The following is a 22,274-nucleotide window of genomic DNA, read 5'->3' on the forward strand; positions in this document are numbered from 1 at the left end:
GGACAAAGCAATCAAAGGAAATATATAGTGTGAAAGTAATTTCAAATTTCAAACCCAACTAACATATCTAAAGGAATAGGCGGCTTAAGGACCCTTCCCTTGCATTTATTATTATTGAGATAGTCCAGAATTAGCCTTTCTGGCTCCTTGAGCCGTGCTGCCCAGCAATCCCCCAATTTGCTCCTAACCTAATCACAGGACAATTTACAATGACCAATTAACCTACCAACCTGGCCTGTGGGAGGAAACCGGAGCACCTGGAGGAAACTCGGGCGGTCACAGGGAGAACATACAAACCCCTTACAGACTGCAGTGGGAATTGGGAATTCAATCCGGATTGCTGGTATTGTAAAGCGTTGTGCTAACCACTACGCTACTGTGCCACCATCTGCTGTAATTCTGTAAGTTAACACAATGGTTCCCCCTCTCAACACTATCAGACATGATGATTTATTCAAATCAAAAACTGAAGTCATCCTCTTAAACTTCCATCAACCCTTTATATGCAGAATCGTATCACTGACAAGCACTAGCATTCTGAGTTTCTCCTGATGTGATATTATTCCACACGCACACAATGCTGGAGGAACTCCGTAGATCAGGCAGCATCCACAAAAGAGAATAAATAATTCTCCAGCGTTTTGTCGTGCTCAAGATTTCCAGCATCCACAGAACCTCTTGTGAAATACTGTGTTCTGTGATAAATATAATTACATACAAATAACAATTCCTTTCTCGTTTCCAGTTGCCTTTATTTCTAAGTTTGAATTTCACTACAAAACACATTACCCGCTTCCAAAACAACCCATTCCTTCTCAGTCCTGCAATGTTATCCAAGTCCTTCCATCATCCAACCCTTCACAGATCTCTATATTACATTTCTGCAACTTAGCAACTCTTTCCCAGTCTATAAAAGCTTTACAAGAATCTACCTTTTTAACCACTTTTGTCACCTACCCAACTATTCCTATCCATATCTTTATGGAACAATATTGACCATACTACAAATGTGGACATAATTGTCAAATGCAATATGCTGTAGAAGGACTATTTCATTTTATTTGCTCATGGGATATAGACATGGTTTGCAAAGTTGACATTTATTTACTATCCCTAAATGACACATCTCAACTGAGTAGTTTCAGAGGATTTTTCTTCTCCCAAGGACACTAGGTTCAGACAGGTTTTTTCCACAAATTTTTAGGAATGTCATGGTTACAAACTTACATTCAGTGGCCACTTTATTAGGTACACCTGCTCATTAATGAAAATATCTAATTAGCCAATCATGTGGCAGCAACCCAATGCATAGAAGTATGCAGACATGGTCAAGAGATTCACTTGTTGCTCAGAATGGGGAAGAAATGGCAAAATCAGAATCAACTTTAACATTACCGGTGTATGTCCTGAAGTGTAATCAAAGTGATTTTGACTATGGAATAATTGTTGATGCCAGATAGACACCAGTTTGAATACCTGAAACTGCTGATCTCCTGGGATTTTCATGCACAACAATCTCTAGAGTTTACAGAGAATGGTGAGGGAAACAAAAAAAAGTGACTGGCAGTTGTGGGTGGAACCACCTTGTCAATGGGAAAGGTCAAAGGAGAATGACCAGAATGGTTCAAGCTGACAGGAAGGCAACAAGTAACTCAAATAACCATGTGTTACAACAGTGTGCATGAACATCCCTGAACATACAACCTATCAAACCTTGAAATGGATGGGCTACAAAGGCAGAATATCAAAAAGGTACACCCAGTGGCTACTTTAGGTACAGGAGATACAAGCTTTTTAATTCCATTTGTGGTCAAATTATTTGAATTTAAATTGTAAGACTGCCAGGATATCTTGTATCCAGCAGTCCATTCTGCTAATGGATTGCTAATACTAATCAGTAACTTAGCTACTGTGCTACAAATGGAATCTGGGAAAACAAAGATTTATAACAGTGAGATACAATAACAGGATGAAAGGGTTCCAGTCTTTTATTCACCATTTTTTAATTTAATTAAGAGATACAGCTCAGTAACATCCCAACGAACCCGTGTCACTCAATTACACCCACGTGACCAATTAACCTACTAATATGCATCTTTGGAATGTGGGAGAAAACCAGAGCACCCAGAAAAAAATCTACGAGGTCACGGGGAGAACATACAAACTCCTTACAGATAGCAACAGAATTGAATGTAGGTCATTGGTGCTGTAATAGTATTATGCTAACTGCTACACTACTGTGTCACCCTCAGGAAAATTTTCTAAGATTTCCTTTCTATCTGTGGTGCTTACTCATTTAAAACCAATTGGTTTTCCTTTTCATTACAGCTTTCAATCAGTTTTAAGTTATAGTATTATATAAGCATGTAACAGTCCCTTTAGTCTACCAAATCTGTGCATATCATTAGCGCCGGCTGCTGTTTTATTCTTTACACATTTAACTTTAAATGCCACCCCGCCACCGCTCCTCATTATACCATTACCTTCCTATAATGAGGCAACCAGAACTGGACATAATTTGAATTACATTCCATCCATTCTCAGAAAAAAGGACAAGCAATTTCCACAGTTTCAAAATTCAATGGCACAAAACATGAAGTCTAACATATTTTCTGCTAATTTTATTAGCATTATTATGCACAGCACATACTGAATAGCAGGATCACTGAAATATTTAATCCTTATCGCCACATGCAATCTCCATTTGGCTTTTATTGGTCTTCTCACAATTAAATAATGTACCCAAGAAAAACAAGTGGGATATGCATTATTCATAAATTTTCTATATGAACTGTGCAAAAGTACAATTTTCAGCTCCACAGGAAAAGTACATTTGAAAATGAAACACTGATAGAAAATGTAAATACTGGTAGCATTTAACTTGTATCTTCCGTATCTGGGTCTTTTAATTGTTCTACAGAGTTATAATGTTCTCCCAAACCATATGCGTGTCTCATGTATCTGTAAACAAGAAAAAACATTTAACAGTGTATGATATGAAGCACTTTAAAAGAATTAACAGGGCATGTTATAACAATCTATGTACAAATCAACTTTTTGGCATTAACAACCTGTTATAAAAAATTTATTGACTAATCAAAAAACTGTAAGATAGTCCCTAGCTATAGAACTTCCAGCAATTTAGGAAATATTTTCACTGTTAAATCTACTATTTAATATTTGATCTGCACTTAGTCAACGGAATGGTAGGGCTTACATTTAGACCTGCATCATCTGTGATTATATACCTTACCCAAGAGTACTTTTTGGTGATATTGATCTACAGAATAAGAATGAGGCTTGATTTTTTTAAATTGCATGGAGATGCACTCACTGTTAGGTCCAGAATCGTCCAATGGATCCTGTAAAGCTATCAACAGAGAGCCCAACAGACAATTTTTAAAAAGTCTGTGAACTCTTAAGCATGCTAAAAGCCATACTTAGTTTATTTTATATACTTGGTAATATTTATTATGAGCTTTTAAAGGCTGTTTGCTTGAAACTAAAAATGCAGGAATCACAAATGAACAATTCCTGTAATATTAACATTATCATCACTATGTCCATCTCAGCTAGACAATGTTGAGTATCGCTCCCCCCGGGAGTCCGCGACGGACCGGAGGTTGCTCCCCATGGTAGGCTGTGTCGGGCCAGTGATTGCTTCCTCCATGGGAGGCTGTGTCAGGCCAGGGGTCAGAAGGCCACTTCTCGACATATGAAGGCCTCACGAAAGGACTGAGTTCGAGCTGTTGGCTCTCCTCGTTGCCAATGGAGGATGTTTTCAAAATTCTGAGACATACGTGATTATTGATGTGGACTGCAGTTTATATTGGTCTCCTTAAGTTTTTCTGTGTTTTCCTTCTTGTTGCCAATCGCTGGGAAGGCAATATGTTCTTTTTTTGGGTGAGGGAGGGGTTGGATGTTTGATGTTGTTGTCACTGATTTTCTGCATGGGAGGAGCTTGGGGTTAGGGGTTTGATGTTTGATGTTTTAGTTGCTGTGTCCAGGTGGGCAATCTATTAGTTTTTGTGTGAGGGTGGAGGTTGGGAGTGGGTGGTTTAGGGTTTGTGAGTTTTGTTTCTTTTTCATGTGGTGGGGCGGGGGGGGGGGGAACGTCAAAAACTTCCACTGTTTTTCTGTACTTAATGGCAATCTGAAGACAACAAATCTCAGATGTATTCTGCATACATACTTTGATAATAAAATTAACCTTTGAACCTGCTTTATCTTGATTTCATTAATAAGTTAATCCTTTTAACAACATTATATAGAGAAAGTAAAGTCATTCAGCCTCACAAATGTAGCAGTCAATCCGTGATAAACCTGAGAACAGGCCATTTCCCTCCTCAGAGCTCGTGTGCATCCAGAAGATAATATTTTTGAATGGGAATATCTGATCCTACAAGCTGTCTCTAGTAACAAGCAGGTTTAAATTTTACTGACATCCCTAAGTTGATGTTGTCCTGTCTGAAAATATACAAAACACAATATTCACTCAATATGATAAGCACATCTTTCACATGCATGTACATCAGACTTTTAAGTTCAATATTAGGGTAGATAGTTCAAACGTAGGGTGTCCTTAAGTTAGGTGTTCTTCACCCTGGACAGTCTGTAGTAGCTATTTATAACCTGATAAAGCCCTATAATATTGAAGTATTTTTTATAACAGAAGTCTCCAACAAAAAATGTTTCTACTCACACTAGAATTATTGGTTTCTTTCCATACTCTTCACCTACTGTGATTGGAGCAGAGTCAGCTTGTATAACCTCCATGGGCATTTTTAAAACATGTGATAAAGCCCTCAACTGTAAGAAATTAAATAAATATGCAAGTAAAGGTTAGATTATATACCTTTGCAATTTTTGAATCAAGTCAGCCACATCTTAATTGGGTTACAAATTCAGTCTAAGCAGAAGGAAAAAGAGCCAAATAATTTATTTAATGTTCAAGAAACCTGACATCTGTTTTGGAAAAATATAACTACAAATGCATTAAACTGTTTGGAAGGTTGAGGAAAAGTACAAAGCAAACAGGTTTTCAATTTATACATGGAGGAAAACAGACACCCAAGCTGAAATTTGATTCAGAAGATGACATAAAGTCATTATGCAGTTTTAAAAACAAGTGCCAAAGTTCCTGTTCAGAGCTCCAAAATTGGCATAACAGTTTCAAACACCTGAACAGTGAGATGTAATGATAAATGCAATATAAAAAATTACATCACAACAATAAGACCCATGGTCAACTTCTACCATTTTCTACTTTTGAGGTATTACTATAGACTACACGAAGGTGAATATGCAAAGTTTTCACTTAAATTATATTCCAAGCAGCATACGACACCTTTCATATCAATAAAATGCATTCATAGAAGTCAAAGCTCATCTTTTATGGGACTTCTAATGGAAAAACTAAATCAAAGGGTTTACTGAAATTTGGATGCAAACAGACTGACTGAAACATAAAGCTAAATGGCTATCAAGTTTTCAACTAAATTTATTTGCGCAATTTTATTTAAAATAACCCACAAAACCAGTTTTGGACAGGATCACAATGCATAAAATAAATAATTATTGTACTTTCTCTAGTTAGAATGAGATTGGAGGTACAGTTTAGTATTGTACAGATTTACTCATCTTAAGGCTAACTCTAACCAGAAGCAAACTACTACAATTCTATTTCGTTCTTCTCCAGAGATGCAAGTATATATGCCTAAAGCACTAAGACAGAAGCCACATGGGTACGTGAGGTGGTTAAGAAGGCATATGGAATACTTGTTTTTCCATTGTCCAGGGCATCAAATACAAGAGCAAGGAGGTTATTTTACAACCTAAAGAAGCATTAGTTCAGATTACTGTGTGCATTTAATGCAAGTTATTGCACTGGAGAGCATGCAAGGGATTCAACAGAGGTCTAAATGGACATCTTCAATATCTCTTTGCAACAGTCTACTTGAACCAGCAGGCTTCGAGGCAGCCACCATCGTTCTGATGCCCAAGAGAGCCATAGTAACTGATCTAAATGATTACCACCCATTGGTAAGGACCTCAACAATCAAAGTGCTTTGAGCAGCTGGTAATGGATCGTATAAAATCCCACCCTCTGGCTACATTGAACCCTTTTCAGTTTGCCTACTGCTCAAACTGGTCCACTGGTGATGCTATAACTCTGGCCCTCATTCTGTACTGTTCCACTGAGAAAATGATGCCTCATACGCCAGAATGTTGCTCATCGACCAACTCGGCGTTTATCATGATTATCCCCTCAGATACTGGTGGGTAAACTGTCCACACTGGGATTCAACACTACTCTGTCCAACTGGATCCTGGACTATTTGATGGAAAGATCTAGTCAGCAGCAACATTTCAAGCTCCATCATGTTGAGCACGGGTGCCCCTCAAGGCTGTGTGCTCAGGCCACTGCCATTCACACTGCTGACTTATGATTGCACTGCCAAATGCAGCTCAAACTACATCAAGTTTGCTGATGATACAACAGTGGTTGGCCTCATCAGCAACAATTATGAATTGACATACAGAGAGGAGGTAGAGAGGCTTGTTGAATGGTGTGAGAACCACCTGAGTCTTGACATGGATAAGATAAAGGATGATTGTGGACTGCAGGAAGGTGCACAGGTCAGCCACTTTCCATTGCACATTAATGATTCTGCTCTGAAGAGAGTGAAAAGCACAAAATTCCTTGGTGTGGTCATAACAAATGATCTAACCTGGACTCACAACACCTTCTCATTAGTCAGAAGACCCAGCATCATCTACACTTTCTGAGAAGGTTGATGTGTTCAAGCCTTCCCGCCTTTTTTTGGCTATGGGCCAAATCGAGGTGGAAAGGCCCAAGCCCAAGAGCATATCGAAACAGGTCCAAGAGCGAGGAATGACCCAGAGTATGACAGATTTAAGTGCCGGGCCAAATTGGAAAGGTTGGGTATGGGCAGAAACCATGTAGCAGGACCAGGCCCAAGAGTGTATCGAAGCGGCAGGGCCTAGGTCTGAGAGCAAGGAACCACCCAAAGTTTGAAAGATTTAAGCTCCAGGACAGATTAAAAAGGTCAGGGTGTTGGGGCTGAATACGACAGATGGGCTGATATTCAGCTCACTGCTCCATGAGGTTTACTTGTCTCTGCACTGAACGGAGGCCGTGACCTACAACTTAACGGGCTTCTGGATGAGCTGTGGAGTCACTTTCGTAAACTTCAGTTCTGAACATTATATACTTACTTTTTTCATTTGTACAATTTTTTTTCCTGCACATTGGGTGTCTGTCTACTTTTTTAAAAAAATGGGTTCTCTTGGGTTTCTTTGTTTTGTGACTGCCTGTAAGGAGACAAATCTCATGGTTGTTTGATAATGCTTAATAAATATACTTCGAACTACTTTCCACAGGAGCAGCAGTGTGTCTTGTTTGGCTTCAGACTCTACAGAGGATAGTAAAAACCACCGAGAGGATCACTGAGGTCTCTTTCCCCACTATAACACCATTTAGCAGGAGCATTGTATATGAAGGGCCTGAAACATTGTAGAGGATCCCGATCAGCCATCCCACAATCTCTCTGACCCTCTACCAACAGGAAGTGGGGTACAGTAGCATAAGGATTAGGACAGCCAGATTAGGTAACAGCTTCTTCTCCCAGGCTGTGAGACTAACGAATACCCTGCCATCACAGAGGTCTTATCAAGAGGACAGCAAGCTGTTTACCTGTGCTATGCACTACATGCATTTTGAATTATATTATAATTCATTCATGGTAATATTTTGTTTTAAGTTCATTGAGAGATATATCTATTGTGGTTGCATTGTGGTACAGAGAAACTTTGTTTTGTTTGGTTGTATACATGTGCTGTCAGCTGACAATGAACTTGAACAACATACTGCATGGAACGTTTCAGTTAATGAAGAGAAACTGGATAGGCTGGATTTGTTTTCTTTTTGGTGAAGGTCAGGAGGTTGGAGGGGCGGGGAGGTGGAATTGCACACATTATGACAGGCAAAAATAGGATAGTGAGAATTTTTTTGCATTAGCACAGGAACTTAAAGCAACATAACACAGCAGACAGAGCTACTGCCTCGCAGCCCCAGCAACCTGTGTTTAATCCTGACCTCTGTTGTATGTGTGCAGAGTTTGCACATTCTTCCCACAACTTCCCATGGGTTTGGTAATTAACTGACTAACGCAAATTATCCCTATTGTGAATGGTGGCAGAGAAAATTAATATGCAAAATGGGAAAAAGACTGCAGGGAAATAAGTTATGGAATAGTATTAATCAGAGTCAGCATAAACAGCTGAATGGCCTCCTCCTGCATTGTAAGAAAAATAACATATTGTGTTTGTAGCCAGTAAGAATGTTTAATGCAAGGGTCAGGAGAAGAAGGAGATTTGTGAGGAAGGTTTTTTTCTTTCCAGTGAGTGGCTGAAGGACTGCACTGCAATGAAAGGGTAGTGGAGTTACAGTGCCTATAAAAGCATTCACCCCTCCCCAGAAGTTTTCATATTTGATTGTTTTACAACATTGAATCACAGTGGATTTAATTTGGCTTTTTTGACACTGGTCAACAGAAAGCTCTTTTGTGTCAAAATGAAAACAACTTTCTACAAATTGGTCTAAATTTAATACAATTATTAAACAAAATAATTGAGTTCATAATTACTCACCCCCTTCAAGACTGTATTTAGTAGATGCACCTTTGGCAGCAATTACAGCCTTAAGTCTCTATCACCTTTGCACATCTGGACATTGCAATTTTTTCCCATTCTTCCTTACAAAACTGCTCAAGCTCAGTCAGACTACATGGGGATTGTGAGTGAACAGCCCTTTTCAAGTCCAGCCACAAATTCTCAATTGGAATGAGATCTGGACTCTGACTTGGCCACTCCAGGACATTAATTTTGTTGTTTTTAAGCCACTTCTGTGCAGCTTTGGCTTTATGCTTGGGGTTATTGTCTTGCTGGAAAACAAATCTTCTCCCAAATTACAATTCTCTTGAAGACTGCATCAGGTTTTCCTTCAGGATTTCCCTGTATTTTGCTGCATCCATTTTATCTTCTACCTTCATAAGCCTTCCAGGACCTGCTGCCGTGAAGCATCCCTACAATATGATGCAGCCACCACCGTACTCACGGCAAGGATGATGTCTTTTTGATGATGTGTGGTGTCTGGCTTACGCTAAACATAGTGTTTAGTCTGATGGTCAAAAAGCTCAATTGTGGTTTCATCAGACCATAGAACCTTCTTCCAGCTTACTTCAGAGTTTCCCACATGCCTTATGAAAACTCTAGCCAAGATTTCATGTGACATTTTTTTCCCCAACAGTGGCGTTCTCTTTGTCAATCTCCCATAAAGCTGCGACTGGTGAAGCACCAGGGCAACATTTGTGTATGCACAGTCTCTCCCATATCAGCCAATGAAGCTTGTAACTCCTCCAGTGTTGGGGGCACATGGTATTGGGGGCAGAGTACTGACATGGATTGAAAATTGGCTGGCTGACAGAAAACAAAGAGTAGCGATTAATGGGTCCCTTTCAGAATGGCAGGCGGTGACCAGTGGGGTACTGCAGGGTTCAGTGCTGGGACCGCAGCTGTTTACAATATATATTAATGATTTAGATGAGGGAATTAAAAGTAACATTAGCAAATTTGCGGATGACACAAAGCTGGGTGGCAGCGTGAAATTTGAGGAGGATATTATGAGAATGCAGGGTGACTTGGACAGGCTGGGTGAGTGGGCAGATGCAGTTTAATGAGGATAAATGTGAGGTTATCCACTTTGGTGGTAAGAACAGGAAGGCAGATTATTATCTAAATGGAGTCAAGTTAGGAAAAGGGTAAGTACAACGAGATCTAGGTGTTCTTGTACATCAGTCACTGAAAGCAAGCATGCAAGTACAGCAGGCAGTGAAGAAAGCTAATGGCATGCTGGCCTTCATAACAAGGGGAATTGAGTATAAGAGCAAAGAGGTCCTTCTGCAGCTGTACAGGGCCCTGGTGAGACCACACCTGGAGTACTGTGTGCAGTTTTGGTCTCCAAATTTGAGGAAGGACGTTCTTGCTATTGGGGGAGTGCAGTGTAGTTTCACGAGGTTAATTCCCGGGATGGCGGGGCTGTCATATATTGAAAGATTGGAGCAACTGGGCTTGCATACTCTGGAATTTAGAAGGCTGAGAGGGGATCTTATTGAAACATATAAGATTATTAAGGGATTGGACACGCTGGAGGCAGGAAGTATGTTCCCACTGATGGGTGAGTCCAGAACCAGAGGCCACAGTTTAAGAATAAGGGGTAGGCCATTTAGAACGGAGTTGAGGAAAAACTTTTTCACCCAGAGAGTGGTGGATATATGGAATGCTCTGCCCCAGAAGGCAGTGGAGGCCAAGTCTCTGGATGCTTTCAAGAAAGAGATGGATAGAGCTCTTAAAGATAGCGGAATCAAAGATTATGGGGATAAGGCAAGAACTGGATACTGATTGTGGATGATCAGCCATGATCACAGTGAATAGCGGTGCTGGCTCAAAGGGCCAAATACCTACTCCTGCACCTATTGTCATCGGTCTCTTGGTGGCCTCCCTCACTAGTCCCCTTCATGCATGGTCATTCAGTTTCTGAGGATGGCCTGCTCTAGGCAGATTTACAGCTGTGCCATATTCTTTCCATTTCCTGATTGACTTATCTGTACTCCAAGGGATATTCAATGACTTGGAAATGTTCTGTATCCATCTCCTGACTTGTGCTTTTTAATAACATTTTCAGAGTTGCTTGGAGTGTTCCTTTTGTCTTCATTATGTAGTTTTTGCCAGGATACTGACTCACCAGCATTTGCACCTTCCAGATACAGGCCTATTTTTACTACAATCAATTGAAACACCGTGACTGCACACAGGTGATCTCCATTTAACTAATTATGTGACATCTAAAACCAATTGACTGTAATAGTGATGATTTGGTGTGTCATATTTAAGGGGTGAGTACTCATGCAATCAATTATTTTGTGTTTTACATTTGTAATTCATTTTGAGAAGTAGAGATCTGCTTTCACTTTGACACAAAAGTATTTTTCTGTTGATCAGTGTCAAAAAAGGTAAATTAAATCCAATGTAATTCAACGTTGTAGAACAATAAAACAAACTTTCGGGGGGGGGGTGGTGAATACTTTTTATAGGCACCATAGGTACTCTCACAATATTTACAAACTACTAAGCACATGGAACATCATGACTGGGAAACGGGATTAAAATTGAAGTCTGGCATGAACATGATAAGATGACGGTCTGTTTCTGTATTGAAAGACTGCCACAAAAATTAAAGGAAGCATGAAATTAAATTCAGTGTCATCTCCTTGCTATCTCAATTTTTAATCACATTCTGCATTTTTTTGTAATTTATGTAAACACCAAGTCCTTCACTTTTCCAGTAAATATGCTGCATTTCCTATTTATGCAAGCCTGAGAAATTCCACAGATCCAAATTCTGGTAAAAACCCATAATTACAGCAAATTATTTTGCTTTAATGCAATGTTAAAATTCTGAGAGGACCTTATTCTATTCATTCAGAAGTTCTGAATCTTCCCCCCCACTCTAAATTTTTTTAAATTAAAAATGCAAATTAAATAGCTTGCTGCAAGATAACGTTCAGAAACCTTCCAAGGGATATTAAACCTAGGGTGGTAAAGTATTAAAGTGCATGAAGAAAATGTATTGTGATGTCAATCAAATCTGCCATATCCATTTTAAAACATATTCCTTTTACCAGTCAGATTGCTACAAAAAGGTTGACCACTCTGAAGGAGTCACAAGCAAAGGACATTATTCCAAAGAATAAACTAGCCTTTGTGTTGACAGTTTACTTCTGTTATTAACTAAATGTCAGAATACGATCTAAAAATATTTGGCGTTAAAAAAAGTTAAATTTATTTACCTCAAGTTGTCCGCCCCATGCTGCTGTACTGGCTACTTCATGACAGTACTTCTCAAATTCATCTGAAAGTAGAGGTACTTTTTGAAAGCATAATGACAAGAAGAAATTATAAAACAAGAGTTTGACATAAACCACAATTCTCCTCACATTTATTATTCTTTATTTGAAAACCTATCCTTTCTAGTCAGGGGACACAACATCCTGAGATTGATTAAACCTACGTTCTACAACACTGTGGTGACATAGATGTTGTTCTGTTTAAACAGCAAGATCTTCAAAACTGACCACATCCAAAAAAGAACTTATTGAGGCAGAACAGATTAAGAAGATAGAAAGAAGTAGCAGCCAGCATATTCTACAGCTCAAACCTCCGCCACAGTCAAATCATGGCTGAATTTCTGTCAGTTCTAATTTCACCCAGTATACCCATTACTGCAAAGTGCCATTTGTACCCAGAAATCTCACACTTTCTATCTTAATTAGATACGCACAATCACTGGGATTCTGCAGTTTTCTGGGAAAGAATATTCGAAGAGACTCACAGCATATTCACCTCTTAAATCATCAATTTCATTTTGAAACACTGTTTCACAAAAACTAATCTAATTTAGGTTATCCAGCAGGGAAAGAAGCACCTCAAGATCATCTGGGCGGCAGTGGTGCAGCTAATAGTTTGGTGCCTTCTCAGCTCTTGGAACGAGGCCAGCCCTGACCTTCAGTTACATTTGTGTGGAGTTTGCACAATCTCCATATGATCATGCAGATGTCCCCCGGATGCTCCAATTTGCTACCGTATCCCAGACTTGCAGGTTAGTAGTTTAACTGGCCACTGTAAATTCTCCCTTTCATGCAGATGGATAGTAGAATCTGAGGGTAACTTATAGGACTGCAGGAAGAATAATAAATGGGATTGGTGTAAATTGATCAGTATGAATTTAGCAGGGTAAAGGGTCTATTTCCATGCTGTAAAAATCTACAGCTCCAAAGCTTTGTAATTATATGTTTTTAAAACTTATCACATTCCCTTCTACAGAATGCCAGCAAAAAAATGGCCCATCACACCTGCTGTCTTCTCACCAGGATAAACTGACAAATCAATCTGGAAAGTAAATCTTCACTGAATTCCATCTAAGGCAGCTACATCTTTCCTCAAATAATACTACCAAAACCATATGCTATTGCTGTGGCTTCAGCAAAGATCTATTCACTCCTACAAAACATGCCCATGTTGATATTGCAAAGTCTTTTGGAATAAAAGTTGAAGAACTACTTGCCTTCCTAACTGCACAAACTATCTGTACATGCACTACCAACTTCTATAACTCCATGAGTCCATGTCTGTAAAGCCAGAAGGGAGCCTCGTGCCTTCTCTTCTGCTGATCATGACCATTTATTTTCCTTCACAATGGAACAATTCTCTTTACCATAATTTCTACCTTCCTCACCACTGGAGTTAACAACCTCCCATCCAAAACCCAATCTCTTACTTCCTCACAATTGTAAGCATCCATTAGCTACACCTTACAGTCTCTGTTGCTTTTGCCTGACATTTAGCCCAATGTGATCAATTGCCACATAGGAAAGAGCCAAAAAAGACATTCCATTTTATCTTGTGGTTAGATTTGACCTGCTGTATAATAACCCCCTGAACTAAACCTGGATATATCAGAGTTAAGTGAAGAATATGGTTGTAATTTGCTATACAGTCAGCCCTCTTATCCACAGGTTTTGCATGCACAGATTCAACCAACCGTGGACTGGGAAAACCCAGAAGTTCTCTCTCTCTAGCACTCGTTTGAGCATGCACAGACTATTTTTTTTGTCATTATTCCCTAAACAATACAGTATAATAGCCAAACAACAGGAATTCTGCAGATGCTGGAAATTCAAGCAACACACATCACAGTTGCTGGTGAATGCAGCAGGCCAGGCAGCATCTCTAGGAAGATGTAGTCAACGTTTCAGGCCGAAACCCTTCGTCAGGACTAAATGAAGGAAGAGTTAGTAAGAGATTTGAAAGTGGGAGGGGGAGGGGGAGATCCAAAATGATAGGAGAAGACAGGAGTGGGAGGGATGGAGCCAAGAGCTGGACAGGCGATTGGCAAAGGGGATATGAGAGGATTATGGGACAGGAGGTCCGGGGAGAAAGACAAGGGGGGGAACCCAGAGGATGGGCAAGGGGTATAGTCAGAGAGACAGAGGGAGAAAAAGGAGAGTGAGAGAAAGAATGTGTGTATAAAAATAATGGATGGGGTACGACGGGGAGGTGGGGCATTAGTGGAAGTTAGAGAAGTCAATGTTCATGCCATCAGGTTGGAGGCTACCCAGACGGAATACAAGGTGTTGTTCCTTCAACCTGAGTGTGGCTTCATCTTTACAGTAGAGGAGGCCTTGGATAGACATATCAGAATGGGAATGCGACGTGGAATTAAAATGTGTGGCCACTGGGAGATCCTGCTTTCTCTGGTGGACAGAGCGTAGGTGTTCAGCAAAGCAGTCTCCTAGTCTGCGTCGGGTCTCGCCAATATATAGAAGGCCACATCGGGAACACCAGACGCAGTATATCACCCCAGCCGACTCACAGGTGAAGTGTCGCCTCACCTGGAAGGACTGTCTGGGGCCCCAAATGGTGGTAAGGGAGGAAGTGTAAGGGCATGTGTAGCACTTGTTCTGCTTACAAGGATAAGTGCCAGGAGGGAGATCAGTGGGGAGGGATGGGGGGGACGAATGGACAAGGGAGTTGTGTAGGGAGCGATCCCTGCGGAAAGCAGAGAGGGGGTGAGGGAAAGATGTGCTTAGTGGCGGGATCCCGTTGGAGGTGGCGGAAGTTACGGAGAATAATATGTTGGACCCGGAGGCTGGTGGGGTGGTAGGTGAGGATCAGGGGAACCCTATTCCTAGTGGGGTGGCGGGAGGATGGAGTGAGAGCAGATGTACGTGAAATGGGGGAGATGCGTTTAAGAGCAGAGTTGATAGTGGAGGAAGGGAAGCCCCTTTCTTTAAAAAATGAAGACATCTCCCTCGTCCTAGAATGAAAAGCCTCATCCTGAGAGCAGATGCGGCGGAGACGGAGGAATTGCGAGAAGGGGATGGCGTTTTTGAAAGAGACAGGGTGAGAAGAGGAATAGTCCAGATAGCTGTGAGTCAGTAGGCTTATAGTAGACATCAGTGGATAAGCTGTCTCCAGAGATAGAGACAGAAAGATCTAGAAAGGGGAGGGAGGTGTCAGAAATTGACCAGGTAAACTTGAGGGCAGGGTGAAAGTTGGAGGCAAAGTTAATAAAGCCAACGAGCTCAGCATGCGTGCAGGAAGCAGCACCAATGCAGTCGTCGATGTAGCGAAGGAAAAGTGGGGGACAGATACCAGAATAGGTACAGAACATAGATTGTTCCACAAAGCCAACAAAAAGGCAGGCATAGCTAGGACCCATACGGGTGCCCATAGCTACACCTTTAGTTTGGAGGAAGTGGGAGGAGCTAAAGGAGAAATTATTAAGAGTAAGGACTAATTCCGCTAGACGGAGCAGAGTGGTGGTAGAGGGGAACTGATTAGGTCTGGAATCCAAAAAGAAGCGGAGAGCTTTGAGACCTTCCTGATGGGGGGATGGAAGTATATAGGGACCGGACATCCATGGTGAAAATAAAGTGGTGGGGGCCAGGGAACTTAAAATCATCATAAAGTTTAAGAGCGTGAGAAGTGTCACGAACATAGGTAGGAAGGGATTGAACAAGGGGGGATAAAGCCGTGTCGAGGTATGCAGAAACGAGTTCGGTGGGGCAGGAGCAAGCTGAGACAATAGGTCTGCCAGGACAGGCAGGTTTGTGGATCTTGGGTAAGAGGTAGAGACGGGAAATGCGAGGTGTGGGAACTATAAAGTTGGTAGCAGTGGATGGGAGATCCTCTGAGCGGATAAAGTCGGTGATGGTGTGGGAGACAATGGCCTGGTGCTCCTTAGTGGGGTCACGATCGAGGGGTAAATAAGAGGTATCCGCGAGTTGTCGCTGTGCCTCGGCAAGGTAGAGGTCAGTATGCCAGACTACAACAGCACCCCCCTTATCGGCGGGTTTAATAATAAGGTTAGGATTAGTGCAGAGGGAGTGGAGAGCAAAGTGTCCCGAAGGAGTGAGGTTGGAATGGGAACAAGGTGCAGTGAAGTCAAGACAGTTGATGTCCCGTCGGCAGTTAGCAATAAAGAGATCCAGAGCAGGCAGAAGACCAGAGCGGGGTGTCAATGAAGAAGAGGAGGGTTGAAGACAGGTGAAGGAAGGGTCATCGGTGGGGTGGAAGAGTCCTTGCCGAAGAAGTAGGCTCGGAGACGGCGGAAGAAGAGTTCCGCATCATGGTGAACACGGAACTGGCTGAGGTGTGGGCGAAGGGGGACAAAGGTGAGGCCCTTACTGAGGACAGAGCGTTCTGCCTCCGACAGCTGAAGGTCGGAGGGGATGGTAAAGACCCGGCACGGATGAGAACTGGGATCAGAGGGGGGAGGCTGGGGGTGTCAGTGGTGAGGGGAGGGTTGGGGTGAGAAGAAGATGGAGCCTCTGAGTACCCAGGAGCTGACGATGGGATCTGGGGGAGATGGGACTGCAGAGTATTGGTGGGGGAAGGGGAGACGGGAGTCACAATAGCAGCACATAAAGACCCAGCCTGGAGTTCAAGGCTGGAATCTTGAGAGCTGGGATCAGAGGGGGGAGGGGGGGAGGCTGGGGGTGTCAGTGGAGAGGGGAGGGTTGGGGTGAGAGGAAGATGGAGCCTCTGAGTACCCAGGAGCTGATGATGGGATCTGGGGCAGACGGGACTGCAGAGTATTGGTGGGGAAAGGGGAGACGGGAGTCACAGTAGCAGCACATAAAGATCCGGCCTGGAGTTCAAGGCTGGAGTCGCAGTTGGTGGTTGCGCAAATCGCTTTGAAGGTGTCCATGGTCGTTGCTGGAGTCCGGGTTTTGAATATGCCCTGAGGTGTTGGAGCCGGCGAGATCAATGGCAGAGGCAATCTGAAGTTCGTGCCTGCTAGGTTCAGGGCCAGCAGGCTCTGGAGTCCGCAGATGTAGGATCTCGCAATCTTTGCCTAACATGACAAAGTCAAAAAAACGGCGATTGCAGGCGTGGATCCGACGGAGGATGAAATAACGGGTAGGACCATTACAGACGGCGAAGGAAGTGTCCCGAAGGTGTGGAAGGGTCTGGGATAGGGACACCAAATACCTCCTCATGGCAGAGGGGGTTGCCTTCACAGCCTGACTGGAGAAGCGGCAAGAGGCAGAGTCAATAAAACGTGAGTACCTGGGATCCTCAGAAGGTCCAAATTGAGAGGCTCGGAAACGAATCCTAAAGCCAACTGGAGTAAGTTGGCGATGGAGGCACGTTCCAAGAAAGGATATATGGCTGTGATAGCGAATCTGAGTCAAAATGTGGTCGAAAAGTTGAAGAGCCAAAGATATTACAGATGGGGAGCAGTGAGAGATGGTTTCACTGAACTCCCCTCGAAGAGAGGATCTAAATTTCTTCGGTGTAGGCATCACTGGAAGAGGCTTCACAGTAGTGAATTTTAAAACGCAAACAACAGGAATTCTGCAGATGCTGGAAATTCAAGCAACACACATCAAAGTTGCTAGTGAATGCAGCAGGCCAGGCAGCATCTCTAGGAAGATGTACAGTCGACGTTTCAGGCCGAGACCCTTCGTAAAGACTAAATGAAGGAAGAGTTAGTAAGAGATTTGAAAGTGGGAGGGGGAGGGGGAGATCCAAAATGATAGGAGAAGACAGGAGGGGGAGGGATGGAGCCAAGAGCTGGACAGGTGATTGGCAAAGAGGATATGAGAGGATTATGGGACAGGAGGTCCGGGGAGAAAGACGGGGGGGGGGTACCCAGAGGATGGGCAAGGGGTATAGTCAGAGGGACAGAGGGAGAAAAAGGAAAGTGAGAGAAAGAATGTGTGTATAAAAATAAATAACGGATGGGGTACGAGGGGGAGGTGGGGCATTAGTGGAAGTTAGAGAAGTCAATGTTCATGCCATCAGGTTGGAGGCTACCCAGACGGAATATAAGGTGTTGTTCCTCCAACCTGAGTGTGACTTCATCTTTACAGTCGAGGAGGCCGTGGATAGACATGTCTGAATGGGAATGGGATGTAGAATTAAACTGTGTGGCCACTGGGAGATCCTGCTTTCTCTGGCGGACAGAGCGTAGGTGTTCAGCAAAGCGGTCTCCCAGTCTGCGTCGGGTCTCGCCAATACATAGAAGGCCACATCGAGAGCACCGGACGCAGTATATCACCCCAGCCGACTCACAGGTGAAGTGTCGCCTCACCTGGAAGGAGTGTCTGGGGCCCTGAATGGTGGTAAGGGAGGAAGTGTAAGGGCATGTGTAGCACTTGTTCCGCTTACAAGGATAAGTGCCAGGAGGGAGATCAGTGGGGGGGGGGGGGAATGGGAGGGACGAATGGACAAGGGAGTCGCGTAGGAAGTGATCCCTATGGAAAGTGGGGGGGGGGGAGGGAAAGATGCGCTTAGTGGTGGGATCCCGTTGGAGGTGGCGAAAGTTACGGAGAATAATATGTTGGACCCAGAGGCTGGTAGGTGAGGAAATAATATGTTGGACCCGGTCATTTACATTATAATAGCCATTTACATAGCATTTACATTGTATTAGGTATTATAAGTAATCTAGAGATGCTTTAAAAATACAGGCAGTCCCCAGGTTATGAACAAGTTCCGTTCCTGAGTCCATCTTTAAGTCAGATTTGAAGTCGGAACAGGTACATCCGGTATTATTTAGCGTCAGTTAGTCAAACATTTATTTTAGGTATATAGTATATACATTTTACCTTTCTATACATACAAAACATTTAAGAAACCTATGTATTTCAATAATTAAACCACTGCATTGCTTAATAACAATTGTAGCTTTCATCGGGGCAAGCCTTTCACATGCTCCATTAAAATTGTTCTGATTGTTTACTGACTTAGCCTAACGCTTTTCCAATGACCGATGGTGTTTCACCTCTTTCCGATCACTTTATTACTTCCACTTTATTTTCAATTGTGATCGTGATTATTTTCGTGAACAGAAACACTGCGGATTCAGAGCTGCACCGGGTCCTAAAGTTCACCGCACTAAGACAGGTTAAATAAGGTCCGGAGTTCCGCTGGGTCCTAAAGACCACTGCACTGGACAGGTTAAATAAGGGACTTGAGCATCCGCGTTTTCTGGTATCCGCGAGGAGTCCTGGAACCAATCCCCTGCCAATAAGGAGGGCCAACTGTATTTTCATTTGCAACTAATTAAACAGCAATGAATTGCTGACAGCTGTATATGTAGAACAAAACTTCATTTGTTCCTTTTCCGATTAAGACTGACCTTAGTTTTGGTAAATTGCTGGTGATGGTGTTAGAAATAAATGCAAAACATTTATTTAATATACTTCATTCAGCTTCTATGTATTAGACTCACTCTACATGATCCAAACTCTCCCCATAACCATCCATTATATATGGATCTCCTTCACATTTTACAAGAGAAATTCAAAGATCAAATAGTTTAGCACAGCACAATTCATTTAATCTAGAACACATCTTGATGTTCATTAGTCTAGAACTTACATCCTTTTGGTAAGATGGCAGTGCGTATACACGTAGCAGCCTTTCAGGGACCAACCGAACGTGCTTTTTTCTTCGTTAAATGTGTTTTTATATATAGTAAGACTATTCTCGGCTGCAATAATTACATGTACAGCAGGTCTACCACACAGTGAGCTGCTCATTGTTCAGACTAGCCAGCCAGAGGTTCAGAGAAGGCGAGTCGGGCAGTCGACAGATTGCACCCATCAGGACACAGGAAGAGTTGGATTGGGTTTGGAAGAGCTGACCTGGGTGCAGACCATGCTGCTACTCGGAGGCACCGGAGTTGATGCCTTTGAGTAGGTGCGAAGGCGGCATGTAGTGAAACCGCGAGTGACTGTCTTGGATGTTTCTTCTGTGATCGCAAGACCCTTTTGGACATTGATCACCGCAGATCTGCTTCCCTTGTTTGGTGGTGAGTTGTAGTGAGGACCAGGCCTCAAGCCGGGGGCTTGCGTTGTCGCGTGGTGCCTGGGCTCAGTTGCCAGTGGCATCTCCCGTCGGTGCTGCCCTCCAGAGTGTTGTATCGATGCAATTACAGTCTAGTTGCCCGGAACCATCCATTTGTGGGACTTGGACTAAAGATGTGTTTTCTTATGCGATAATGTTCTTTGCTTTTCCCCTTCTTGCTATTTCGAATGTGCGTGTATGTTTTTGCCCACTGGCCGCAGAGGAACACTGTCTCATTTGGCTGTATCCAAGCATGGCTTGAATGACAATTAAACTTAATTTGGTATTTAATTTTACCATTTTAACCTGTATATTCTCAACTTACTTCCATGCTTCTTTGTATTGCTACGAAAAGTTACAAGTGAATAAATATTCCTCAAAATCTTCACAGAGCAACACACATCCTTCACAAATAAAAAATATGAAATGTGCTTCTGAGCTTAATTGTAAATCAGACTGAAGTTCTAAATAAGCTGAAAAGGTATTAAAGCAAATGAAACTCAGGTAGAGGTGTTATTTATTCTAAACTGCCGAAATGTTGAAACTAAATTTAAATGATGCACTATTATGAAGAAATGATTGAGAAATTCTTGATTTCAAGCTCCTCACCATCATTCTGAGGAAAGGTGCAAAACCAGTTTTTTTTCAAATATATGTAAAAAAAAACATTTTAAGTATGTACACAGAAAATTAAAAATGGAAAAAAATTACAAGGTAGCACACAATATGTAAATATATATCTTGATCAGTATTATCAATCATAATTGCCATTTTGATAATGATTTCCATTCACATGTGGCTGTGAATATTGTGCATTAGAGATATTAGATATGTGCTTTATTTATTGTTTCTGGTCCAAGCCAAATAAGCTTTCATCCATGTATGGCCTACCTTTAAAAGCCTTTAATCATGAAAACAGAAACCCCATACTTAGGAATCAAGAAGGCTCTGTGGAGAAAGAGAAACAAAGTTGTTTCAGGTAAGCAATGGAAAAAGTTGGAGATGTGACTAGTTTTAAACAAATATAGAGGCATGGAAATATTGTAATAGTGGGTGAAGCACAAGAGAATAAATTACATTCTCTCCTTCCCAATCCTCCTTTTCCTGCCTCAGTGCTTACAGAAAAAAACATGTTACATCTCAAACTTTCCCAGTACTGACAATCTGGAGTAATTACTTTGTCTCTTTCTCTACAATGTTTACCTGGACAAATATTTACAGCATTTTTATTATGTCTATCCACACAGTATTAAAGTTCACCTTAGCCTTTACTGAAAAGCTTCTTCACTCTTACGTCAGCCACAAGCAGAAAGATTACACAACTGACTAAGCTAAAATAATCCTGAAGCAACAAAAGGCAGTATCTTTTAGAAGGATAACAAAGTTTCAAAACAGAGAGTGTGTTTCTATTATAAACACTAGAGATATGCAGCATTGTAAGGGTTTAAAAGAAAATAAAAGTACAGAATGCCTAAGTTTAAAAAGCAGGGCAGTCACTAAGGGATTTCTAAACATCGGTGGTGAAGGTCATATAGAAATTTGTGAGATAAAGATTCTGATCCAATGTAATAAACTAGGTAAGTTGATAGATGTGCATGAAATGATGTCCAAGATTTGGCGACAGGAAGTTGCTCAGACAGAGCAAACATTAGAAATCTGTGGATTATGTAAAACAGAGCTAATAAAGGTACTCTTTTAGAAGTTTATGGACTTTTGTCCCGAGTCTTATAGGCTCATCAGGCCAGTGCTTATGCCAGTTTCCGTGGCGTGAAGCGACTGAGAGTACAAAACTCACCCCCACCCCCCCGGATAGGACGCCAATCTATCGCGAGGTTAACCCCGAGCATTTTTGCCGATACCCATTTTCAGCTGGGTGGACTGGAGCAGTGTGTGGTTAAGTGCTTTGCTCAAGGACACAACACGCTGCCTCAGCTGGGACTCGAACTCATGACCTTCAGATTGCTAGTCCAACGTCTTAACCACTTGGACGCTTAACCACACAATGCTCCAGTCTACCCAGCTGAGAATGGGTACTGGCAAAAATGCTGGGGGTTAACCTCACAATAGACTGGGGCCTTATCGGGGGGGGGGAATCTCATACTCTCAGTTGCTTCATGCCATGGAAACTGGCATAAGCACCGGCCTGATGGGCCACAAGGTTTGTGACAGACTTTAATATTTTAGAAGTAAAATAGACAGATTAAAAAAAGTGTGGATAAGTATTTGACCAATGACAGAAATAAAGCAACAAAGTTCATTAGATTAAAAGTAAA

The 22,274-nt window shown here is 42.1% G+C and overlaps 1 protein-coding gene across 1 annotated transcript in view; it reads right to left on the minus strand.

The window, feature by feature from the left end:
• Positions 1–638: 638 nt before the first annotated feature.
• otud6b (OTU deubiquitinase 6B) overlaps positions 639–22,274 on the minus strand; it is a 32,818-nt gene continuing 11,182 nt past the window's right edge. Inside the window, exons 5-7 of the mRNA XM_063061471.1 lie at positions 11,931–11,992; positions 4,703–4,809; positions 639–2,961 (exon numbers count right to left, since the gene is read on the minus strand). Of these exons, the coding sequence (XP_062917541.1) occupies positions 2,877–2,961; positions 4,703–4,809; positions 11,931–11,992 (254 nt within the window). The 3' untranslated portion in view covers positions 639–2,876. The remainder of the gene's footprint in view (positions 2,962–4,702; positions 4,810–11,930; positions 11,993–22,274) is intronic.

This window comes from Mobula hypostoma, chromosome 1, assembly GCF_963921235.1.
Source record: "Mobula hypostoma chromosome 1, sMobHyp1.1, whole genome shotgun sequence".
Taxonomy (NCBI): domain Eukaryota; kingdom Metazoa; phylum Chordata; class Chondrichthyes; order Myliobatiformes; family Myliobatidae; genus Mobula; species Mobula hypostoma.